Source organism: Trichechus manatus, unplaced genomic scaffold (genome assembly GCF_000243295.1).
Source record: "Trichechus manatus latirostris isolate Lorelei unplaced genomic scaffold, TriManLat1.0 scaffold00074, whole genome shotgun sequence".
NCBI lineage: Eukaryota > Metazoa > Chordata > Mammalia > Sirenia > Trichechidae > Trichechus > Trichechus manatus.
This window is the reverse complement of record NW_004444010.1, coordinates 6610355-6622298: the sequence shown is the minus strand read 5'-3', so window position 1 is coordinate 6622298 and position 11944 is coordinate 6610355. Positions and strand designations below refer to the sequence as shown.

At 39.9% G+C, this 11944-nt stretch overlaps 1 protein-coding gene across 1 annotated transcript; it reads right to left on the bottom strand.

The window, feature by feature from the left end:
- Positions 1-3471: 3471 nt before the first annotated feature.
- HSPB3 (heat shock protein family B (small) member 3) lies at positions 3472-3921 on the bottom strand. Its single transcript, XM_004380462.1, has one exon. It carries the CDS (start codon positions 3919-3921, stop codon positions 3472-3474), a length of 450 nt encoding a protein of 149 aa, XP_004380519.1.
- Between the last annotated feature and the right edge of the window lie 8023 nt (positions 3922-11944).

The window sequence follows — 11944 nt, the reverse complement described above, 5'->3', positions numbered from 1 at the left end:
TCACCCTCACTAGGATGGCTATTATTAGAAAAATGGATAATAAATGTTGGCAAGGATACGGAGAAATTGAAACCCTTGTCCATTGCTGGTGGAAATATAAAATGGTGCAGCCACTGCGGAAAACAGTTTGGCAGTTCCTTAAAAAGTTAAACATAGAATTACCATATGACCCAGCAATTTCACTCCTAGGTATATAGCCAAAAGTCTTGAAAGCAGGGATTCAGATACTTGTACACCATTGTTCATTACAGCACTATTTACCATAGCCAAAAAGGTGGAAACAACCCAAGTGTCCATCAACAGATGAATGGACAAACAAAGTGTGGTATATACATACAATGGAATATTATTCAGCCATAAAGAGAAATGAAATTCTGATATACACTATGACATCGATGAACCTTGAAAACGTTATGCTAAAGGAAATGTCAGACAAAAAAGGACAAATATTGTATGATTCCACTTACACAAAATATCTAGAAGACGCAAATGCATAGAGACAAAAGTTTATTAATGGTTACCTGGGGCGGGAGAAGGGGAGAATGGGGAGTTATTTTTTGAGGGACACTGAGTTTCTGTTTGGGGTGATGAGAAATTTTTGGAAATAGATAGTGATGATGGCTGTGTAACATGATGAATGTAATTAATGTCACTGAATTGTACATGTAAAAACAGTTAAAATGGCAATTTTTTAAATTATATATATTTTATCACAATAAAATTAAAGAAAAAGAAAGTCAAGCAAACAGGATTCTGGCAGGAAAAGAAATTCCATAACCTAGAAGGACTTTAATGAAGGGACAGTTTAGAAGAGTGGGCAAAGTAAAGAGCATCAATAAGGGATGGTGAAGCACCAGAGACAAGAAAGAGCAGAAAGCCATTACCACCCTTACTGCTCAAGAAACAAAAGGAAGAAACAGCCTTCCAGTGCTAGAGCCCAGTGAGAGGGGGAGCCATAGAGGAGTCATGGAAGGAGACAGCCCGTGCCAGAGCCTCAGTCTGCAGCAGGCTGGGAGTTGGGGAAGAAGTACCCTATCCATCAATCTTCTGTCTCCCATCACCCTACCCACCAGTCTTCTAACTCCCGTCTCTGGTCTCCAGCTGGTGCATTCCATTCACTAACCCCAATTGGAAATTAGACTGAGTCCATAGATGTCAGCCTGCTTGGGCTCAGAGCTAGGCAAAGAAGAGCAGAGAGAGGGTTTGGGTTGGTGGGAATGGGAAAGGCAACAGACAATTATCAGTATAACCACTATATCAAGTTCCATGCAAATATGAAAAGTGTGAAAAGTGATACATGTATTTATGTATAACAGAAGACTGGACCAGATATTTAAAGTAGCTACCTCGTGGTAGTAGAAGCATAATAATTGGTTTTTATTTTCTCTAGAGTTTTTAGTATATTTTCCAAGTCAATATAATGACTATGTACTACTTTTAAATTTGTCTTTAAAAGACAAATACTACTTGGAGATGCATTATTTTAATTTTAATTTTTAAAGGAAATATAGCCTCCTCAGTGGCTCCTTATGGTAACAATTTCAGCTCCTGAAACTTCCCCAGAAGCAGGATCTCATCTAGAGTAAGATCAAGTTCAAATGAGAGTTGTCTTTGTTTCTCAGAGCTCTAGTTTGTTTCACACTATTCTGCCCATCAATGGGAAAGAAAAACAGTCTAATGTGATACAAATGGTATCATAGTTCTAATCATATTAGTATATCTAGAATCTTGTTCATTACTGTTAACTTTGTCATGTAGCAAAATTGATCTATGATAATCACGTTATCAAACAAAATTTCTCATCCTAGAGTTCGCTGCACAAACCTCAGCGTATAGGCATTAAGAACAGTTGCCACTGAGTTGACTCTGACTCATGGCAACCTTGCGTGTGTCAGAGGAGAACGGTGCTCCACAGGGTTTTCAATGGTAGATCACCAGGTCTTTATCTCAAGGCACCTCTGGATGGACTTGAACTTCCAACCTTTCAGTCAGCAGCAGAGCACATTAAAGTTTGCACCACCCAGGTACTCCATGTAGACATCAACCTCATGTAAGCACTTACCTTCAAAATCCTTTCAGTGTAATTACACAGTAAACAAACAGCCCTCTCAGAGTACATTTGTTTTCAAAATTACTTTTAAAACTGTTTGACTTAGATTATTTGTTCTACTGCATCATCTTTCATGTTTTAATTTGATGAACTACAAATAAAGCAGTACCAAGGAGTACAGTGATATTGTCAGCAGTCTGCTTTTAGCCGCTGTTTCCCACACCCAGCATTCCTTTTCTATTCATAGCACTGTCCTTATGCTTATTGTCAGCTCACGCTGGATAAGGGCTATAAGAGGGAAGCAGCTAATTCCTCCGAAGAAATACGTAGTATGTGCAGAATGACATAGAAAACCTTTGGAATGTCATAGGCCAGCTGTTGAAGGCAATATTACTAAAGCAAATACTTAAATTCTACCAAGGTCTCAACCCATTTCACTGCAGTTCAGGAGAATACAAACAGTCATCATCAGATGTGCTGTGTAAACCCAGACACACTGTGTAAACTTAGACATCCACTGGCTGCCAGGCTATTTAAAGCTAAGGCTGATGCAGCGATAGCAGATGCGTCACATTTTGCCATCTTCTGAAATCTAAAAATGTAAGTAACATCCAAATAGCATAGATTAAAACTCTCTGAGTTCAGCAAATACACTTTTTAAAGTTGTTTCTACACTTAATTTATGAGAGTATGGGTTAATACATGTCAATATGTCATAGGTATCCATAGAACATACACCTGTTCTATTAAAAGAAATCATTCCAGTTAGGATTCAGTTTAGCGAGAAAAAAAAAAAAAAGAGAGAGAAGAAAGGAGTACATCTTTAGAATTTTTTAAAAATAAGATTTTCTATCTGAAAATTCCAACTGAAGTTTAAGGCAGTGACAACTATAGTGAACCATAATTAGATTTCAGATCCAATGTCCTAGTACTGTTTTAACCGTCAAATTCTTTATTAAGATGCTCCATTTTAACTAAAATACGCTAAAAAGAAAAAGTTATTAAGTGAAGCAAAGCACAACTCTTTTCAGCAATACAGTTTTTATAAAATAGTTAAGAATTCCTTACATCAAAATAGTTCTTTTGCAGTTGATTATTACAAACGCAGGCCCTCTTGCAACGTGGGAGTAATGGACAAATAATTGAGTCTTCTCTAGTATAAAACTACAGACTCCTAAATTGTCAATGTTCAGTTGTAAGAATAACATCACTTTGAGCTGTAGGCACAATACTTAACAATTTTTCCTTTCTGAGTTAAAAGAATAAAGACAACTTCAACATACCGGGAATTATGAATATATTTTTAATCTTCATAGAAATCACGGTAAATTATTTCAAACATGGGTAATACAAACATTCACGTGGTACCGCTGGCAGAACTCTAATCTTCCTTGTCCTGTGTTAACAGGACTGACAAGATTTCACTTTGTCCCAGCTGGATCCTTTACTTCCACCACCAAAATTCCATCATGGCAGAGGATTGCAGACAAATCTTTGATTTCAACACCATCTGGCAGCTTATACTGTCGGGTAAAGCTTCTTGAGATAAAGCCATGTTCATCCATTCTGGTTCCATGCTGAGCCTTAATCAACAGCCAGCCTTCGAAGGTCTGAATGATGATATCTTCAGGGAGAAACTGGACTACATCCAGCAGGATCTGAAATTGGGATTTACCATCTTGTGACATCTCGGCCACCGAGTCCGCTTGAGTAGCCTGGGCAGCCTTGGCTTTTTTAAGATCCACAATGGTTGGCCCAGGCAGTGCATATAAAGCATGGTCCAGCCTGCAGTCTTCCAAACGTCGAGTTTCAAACTCCTCTTGGTAACGCACCGGAGTCTCTATGAGGTGCCTCAGAATGATTTTTGCCATGGTGGAGGAGAAACGGGCATTGAGCAGCTTCCCTTCCGTCTAGCTTCTGTCAGGTTCCACTGGTGAACCCTCCTTGTTGCCTGCTGACTAGATTATCAGCTGGAGCGGCTGTTCGTTTATAGCCCTGCCCAGATGCAGCCACTTAATGAGGCCTGAATCATACCAGGACACACTCACTCTTGTCTTTTCACACACACTGACGATGAGCTGCTATTTATAGGGTGTGTTTCAGAGTTGCGTTTAGCACACAGGCTGCACAAGCCGCAGAGTAAAGGACTGCCCTCACATTCTCAGTCATCCTTGGCAAATGTGTCTGCCCGGTTTACCGCAAGAGAAAAGGAGTGCATCAGAAAGGATATGAGTGCTCTGTCCTAGTGAACTACAGTGATTTGAAAAACACTACCTCTTAGTCCCAGAGACATGCACAAATCCTATAATACGGGCTGACAATATTGCATTTATTCTAGTCTCCAAATACAAATGCATATGCTGGGGAGAGATGAATCTAGCTTTAATTAATTAGGAATTAAGATGCACGAGCTCACACACACATATACACGCACACACACATTCAAATCTCGAGTGTTCAACAAGTCTTTAGTCGTATACATTTTGCTTTATTTCATCTTTTAATCTTTTGTGCATACGGGACACCTGAGCTACATCATCTGAGTTTATTTACATTTGACTCATCAAAAAAGGAGACCGGTTGACTGAGCTAGATGAGTGCCAGATCTCAGATGGGGACTGGAGGGACATAGAATGGGGAATCTTAGTGAAAACAGAGCCCCAGCAGACAGAAAATGTTGAAGCTTGGAACTATTTGACATAAAAGCCCAGAAAACTAACAATTCATCTAGTCATGGCTCTGCTATTGAATTGGTGAGAACAAATTACATACAATTTCTCAACTAAAACACCCTTTATATTGGACATCCACTGAAAAAGAATGAGGCAGTTTTTCATCTACTGCTATGAAAGGGTCTCCAAGACATACTAAGTAAAAGAAAAGAAAAGTCAGAACAGTACTATATGATATGCTACTATTTATACTTTTTGAAAAGTAGGGCTTTGCTTGTACAAAAAGAATCTCTCTGGAAAATACGTACCTGGGAACAGTGGTTGCCTCATGAGAGGGTTAACAGGGTGACTACGAGGCAGGAATTGAAGAAAGACTTATTTTTCACTATAAATACCCTTGTACTTTTTATTTGTACAGTGTGTATGTAATACATATATGCAAAATAAGTTGTAAAATATAGAAAACTCCCTCTCTATGGTATTTTCTAGAATGGGTAGACTCCAGGAATATCTTTCCTTTAAAAAAAAATGTGTATTTTATTAGAAGGAAAGAAAAATGTCTGTAAAAAATTAAAAATCAGAAAACAGAAGGGAATAAAATCTCCTTTAACTCCCTTTTATTACTCGAAAAAAACCTCTGTGCACATTTTGGTGTATACCTACTTATGAACATGCCCTAATAATGCTGTTCACACTTAGCTTTTTTGAGCTGCACTTTACAAATTGGTGGCCCTCAAGGGAAAAATAAATACTTTTAGATATGTTAACGTCCCTTGGGTTATAAAATATTGAGATGTTTTCATCAGTGCTGCTCTGAGTGGTTAAGTCAAGAACAGAACTTACTCCCTGTAGCAGGAAATATATAGAACCTTAAGGATTTGGCTTTAAGATGCCAGAAAGAGGCTGCTAGGATAGGGCAGGGAAAATATACGCAATGCTCTTATAGTTTCTTGCCTCCAGGGACCTCTAAAAAAGACCAGAGGACTAGAGCTAAGTGATAAGTTTCCACAAGTGATCATGGGAGTGAGTTGCTGAGGTTAAAAACAAGCATCCACGTTTCTGACACATTCTAGACTCCTACTTCTGCCATTATTCCCAAACTGCCTGTCTCCTGTCTTAGTTATCTAGTGCTGCTATGACAGAAATACCACAAGTATATAGATGGCTTTAACAAACAGAAAGTTATTCTCTGACGGTTTAGGAGGCTAAAAGTCCAAATTCAGAACGTCAGGCAGAGGGAAGGCTTTCTCTCTGCCGACTCTGGAGGAAGGTCTGTGCCCACTAGGACAGCCTCTTCTCAGCCGTGTCCACACGCAGGCCTCTCTCTGGCCCCTCGGCCCCTTGAACCCTTGGCCTGGTCTCTGCCCTGCTCAGGTTAAGTGTTACAAAGTTCTTTAACTCTGCTGATAAATGCCCAGAGGCACCCTACTCCTCCAGGAAGCCTCGACTCAAAGGCGCTCAGCTCTCTCTCACTCTGTCTATGCGTTGGCTCCCACATCATCTTGCGCTGCCAGTCTCCTAGTTCTGCTGCTGCTGTTTCTGTGCCACGGCTTCTCACTGTCTCGTGCTGTTTCCACACAGCTCTCTCTCTGTGTCTCCTGTTCTAGGAGGTTCTCAGGGCAAGGATCCCAGGTCCAAAGGCCATGCTCCACTCCCATCTCTTCTTCTTGGTGGTATTGAGGGTCCATCTCTCTACTTGCTTCTCTCTCCTTTTATCTCTTGTAAGATAAAAGGTGTGACTCACGTAAGGGTGTGACTTGAATAAGGGTGGTGACTGGGGTAAGGGTGGTGACTTGAGTCACACCTTCTAGTAAGGTGGTGACTCAAGACACTTCCCACCCTAATTCTGCCTTATTAACATAAAGGATAACTCACTCCCAAATGGGACAATAACCACAGGCATAGAGGCTAGGATTTACAACACATCACAAAATGGAGGATAATTACATCAGATCACAAAATGGAGGGCAACCACACAATACTGGGAATTATGGCCTAGTCAAGTTGACTCCTATTTTGGGGGTACACAATTCAATCCATAACACTGCCATTTGACTTTAATCCTAAGCCTGAACTGCCTTCCCCCTCATTATCAACTACCTTGACCCTTAGTCTTTTTGGAGACCCCAGCAGGCTTCCTAACTCTTCCCCTGTCCCTACCCTTGCCCCACAGTCCATTCCCCATATTGTAATTAGAGCAGTTACTCTAAAGCATAGATTTCGTCACTCCTCAGCTTACAAACTCCAATCAGAAGCTTCTCACTGCAACCAGAACAAAATCCAAACTCCTTACCATGGCCTTCAAGGACCTGTTATCTGACTCCTGCCAACTTCCTCATCTCCTTGATTCCTATGCTTCAGCCACACTGGCCTCCTTTCTGTTCCTTGAATACTCCAAGCTTGTTTCCTTCTCAGGCCCTTCGCACTTGGAGTCCCTCTTGCTTTGAAAGCTCTTCTTTCAGATCGTCACAAGATTTCCTCTTTCTTATCATTCAGGTTTCAGATTAAATGTTACCTCTTCAGGCAGGCTTTCCCTGACCATCTAGCTAAAGCTCTCCTCCTTTCACTTTGTCATAATGCCATATTTTATCATCATAGCCACTATCAGCATCCAAAATTATCTTGCTTATGGTTTCATATTCCTTTTGAAGAAGACAGACAATGGTACCTTGAGGTCAGAAACTGTATGGTTCATTGCTGTATCCCCAGCATGTAAGACAGCACCTGGAAAATGGTAGGTGCACTAAGTATTTGTTGAATAAAAAAAATCAAGCTACTATAATTTTGTAATTGTTATGCCATAGCCCTCAATGCCACTTGGCCATCCTGCTCCAAAGCAGAAAATCCAAACTTCATCATCTCCTCAGGCCTTCTCTTGCATTCCAGGTCTCACTCCCTCGGATGAGGTGACTTCACTTGAGGCTTTCTACATACACACCCATACATCCTAGAGGAAGAGAGGCCTCCCCTGTTCCCTTTGCCTCCTCTCATAATTCCTTCCGTTTCTTCCCTCATCCTGTGCGCTTTTACTCAACTAGTGATTCCCTTTCTTGATGTTCTTTAGTCTCTCACTGTCCACTGGCTCCTCTCCATCAGCCTCTAAAGGTCAAGTCTCTTACATCTTTTTAAAACAAAACCTCCTAGACCTTGTGCCACTTCCTAGCTAATTATTTCCATTCCCCAGATCCCAGCTCCTTGAAATTTTAGTCTGTATTCAGTGTTCACTCTCCAAGCTGCTGCAACTGACTTCTGCTGTACCAAGCCCTTAATTAGGTCAAAGACATCCTCATTGCTAAATTTAGACTTTCATTCGTATCTTCCTTAACCTCTTCAGCATTTGACATAAGCCACTCATCAGGAAAGAATGAGAGTAATTTTTTTCTCTCAGTGGGGCCAGCAGAAATTTGTTTTATTCTATTCCATGCATTCTTCATATGGGTGGCATTATCCTGAAAGGGATAAAAATTTGTCCTTAGGGAGCAAAAAACCCTTAAATATTTTATAATGGTTTGTGGCCCTATAAAAGGCCACAGTACATAAATAGACATACAGTATATCCATGGTGTTAAAATTTCAGGGAGGGTGAAAGCAGGGAAAAGGCTGTCAGGCCTAGCTTTTAACAATAGATTGTATAATAACAAAAGTATGAACAGCAAAAGACAAAATATATAAGTGAGACTTCATAAAAATTAAATACTTTGTTCATCAAAGGACTTTACCAAAAAAGTGAAAAGGTAAGCTACCAGTTGGGAGAATATCTTTGTAAACCATATGTCTGATAAAACTCTAATAGCCTATATATGCATATATATAACTTCAACAATTAAACAAAGACAAATAACCCAATCAAAAAATGGGCAAAGGGTTTGAATAGACATTTCACCAAAGAAAATATTCAAATGGTCAGCAAACACATGAAAAGATGCTCAATGTCTTTAGCCATCAGAGAGATGCAAATCAAAGCCACAATGAGGTATCACTTCACTCCAATTAGGACGGCTAAGATTTAAAAAAAAAAAAAAAGAAGAAGAAAGAAAGAAAAATAACACATGTTGGAGGGGATATGGGGAAATTGAAATCCTTTTCCATTGCTGGTAGGAATGCAATATGATACAGTAGTTGTGGAAAACGGTGTGGCAGTTCCTCAGAAAACTAAAACTAGAACTACCGTATTATGGTGAAATGAGTTCCCTTCTGTGGCCTTTTGCCTTCGTTATTTGGAAAAACAGTTTGAGAGGTTTTTTTTCTCTAAACCCTGAGGAGTTACCTTTGCCCTAGTTTTCTGCCCCAGAGTGTTTCGTCCAGGTTGACTGACATTTGCTGGGTGTCTTAGTTATCTAGTGCTGCTGTAACATATATACCATAAATCAGTGACTTTAACAGAAATTTATTTTCTCACAGTTTAGGAAACTAGAAGTTCAAATTCAGAGTGCCAGCTCTAGGGGAAGCCTTTCTCTCTCTGTCAGTTCCAGAGGAAGATTCTTACCTCTTTGAGCTTCCACTCCTAGGTGACATTCACGTGGCTTGGCATCTCTCTTCCCCATCCTTGTTTACCTAATGTGCTCCTTTTATCTGTTGTAAGAGATTGTCTCAAGACACACTTACACTAATCCTGCCTCACTAACACAACAGAAAACTCATTCCCAAATGGGATTATAATCACTGGTATAGAGGTTAGGATTTACAACATGTATTTTGGAGGAACACAATTCAATCTATAACACTGAGTAAACTGTAAACAATTTACGGTTTGATATTTTTTGTCTGACCCTGGGTGGCAGCTTGCCCTGTGATTGGTATGTACCTTGCAGGGGTTGGTCAATAGACTATGCAAATGAAGCATATATAGCCTACTATGCAAATGAAGTGTCTGTGGCCTACTGAGAGGGTATTGGTCAGTTTGTGGCACTGGTGGGAGGGCTATGCCTTGAAATTGACAAGGAATTTGTACATATGTACAGTCAAACCCAAAGTGGTTTTTCAGACAGGAAGCAGGCAGAAGCAGAAGGAAGAAAGGAGAGAGAAGAAGCAGAGAGCGAGAGAGAGGAGGCAAGGAACCTCCTAAAAGAACTGTAACATGGGTTAAGGGCTGTAACACTAAACGACAGCGACAGGCCTGGAAGGGGCCTGCAGCAGAGTTGATGGCAGAGAAGCTGAAGGCAGAGAGGCCTGTCCTCAGGGGGCTGAGAGAAACCTGTTCTGAGAGAGCTGAGAAGAAACTTATTCTCAGGGGGCGAGAGGAGGCCTATCCTGAGGAGGCTGAGAGGAGCCCTGCATGCCTGAGAGAGGAAATGCAAGGCAAAGAGAAGGGCCTGCTTGCTTGCTTAGCCGAGAGGAGCTAAGAGAGCTATGCTTCACTGAAGAAGGGAGGGATGTGCTCTTCACTTTTAGGGGGGCCTTCCAGACCTTGCCTACATGCTTCCTGGTCCTGATCCTGAGTGGTACCCTATTAGGTCCTTAACAAACAACTTACCTGTAAGTATGGTCTGTAAGTTAATATAATTACAGATGATTACAACATATTACTGAACCCAGAATAGAATTAGAGAGTGCTGTGGGATGGAGGGATGATGTCAAAATTGGTAAAAAGTTTGGAGAGTGGAAGTATGTCTGACCTCCACCTAATAGTAATCAGCTTTGTTCTAATGGTGATTCTCATTACATCACCTGAAGTTAGACAGGTTCTAACACTATTACTACTCCTCCCATTTCACACACATGACCCAGAAATTCCACTGCTAGGAATACACCCCAGGGGCTTTAAACCAGTGACACAAACAGGCGTATGTATACCAATGTTCATTGCAACACTATTAACAATAGCCAAAATGTGGAAACAACTTAAAGGCCCATTGATGGATGAATGGATAGATAAAATGTGGTAATACATACAATGGAATACTACTCAGCCAGAAAGAGAAATGAAGTTCTGATACATGCTATAACATGGAACTTGAGGACATTATGCTGAGTAAAATAAGTCAAAAACAAAAGGACAAACATTATATGACTTCACTTATATAAAAAGATAAGATCAGGCAAATTTAGAGACCAAAGTTTATTAGTGGTTACCAGGGTCAGGAGGGAGGGGAAAGGCAATGTTATTGCTTACACATCACTGTGTTTCTGCTCATGGTGGTGAAAAAATCACACTGATTAAGGGTAATGGATGTACAGACGATCGATGTAAATGATGTCACTAAATTGTACACATTTAATCCGTTCAATTGGCAAATGCAGTGTGGTATGTATATATATATATAAGAATATGTATAAGTATATATATATAAGAATATATATATATGAATATATATATATAAGAATATATATATATAAGAATATATATATATAAGAATATATATATATAAGAATACATATATATGTTTTACAACAACTACATAAGAATAGCTGTTGAGGCTGCTTATGTAAAACAAAACACCTCATGGGATTAGGTTTATTGATTTGGGGTTTAGGGTCGTGATCTGTTGGGATATTCCAGCTAATTGTTAATGGTTTTTAGCACTAATATCGTTTTTAGCACTTCTGTTCTACCTCCTAGTTAATTCATTGAGTAGTGCCTGGGATCTTAAAAGTTTGCAAGCAGCCATCCAAACTGCCAACCTTTGGGTTAGCAGTCAAACTCTTAACCACTATGAGTTTCCTCCAAGGTAAGCAGTTGGTCTTTATTCGCCTTAGAGCAAAAGAGGAAGAAGAAGAGTCAGGAATAGGAGGATAAAATGAAATGTATGGATGATTGCCTCCTTTGCCACGAGATCAGAAGAAATGGATGGTGCTCGTCTACCATTACTGAATGTTTTGATCAAAGATTCTACAGAAGAATCCTGATCAAAAGGTGTGAAAATGAGGAACAAAATTTCAATTCTCATGGAATCCAGCCTTTCTGGAGCCATTGAGGCTGGATGAACCCCCAAAACTATTGCCCTGAGATAATCTTTAACCCTGAAACCATAAACCAAAAATATCCCCTGAAGCCTTCTTTATACCGAATAACAGTTTAGCTTAACTAGTAAAGAATGTCCTCTGGGAACTTTGTGCTCTTATAAAAAACTTACTATATGAGATCAAATTGTTAACAGCAACTCAAAATGTTAGATAGCTGGGAGAAATTGGAACTCTTATCCATTGCTGATGTGAATGCAAAATGGTACATCCATTGTGGAAAACTGTGTGGCAGTTCCTCAAAAAACTAAAAATAGAACTA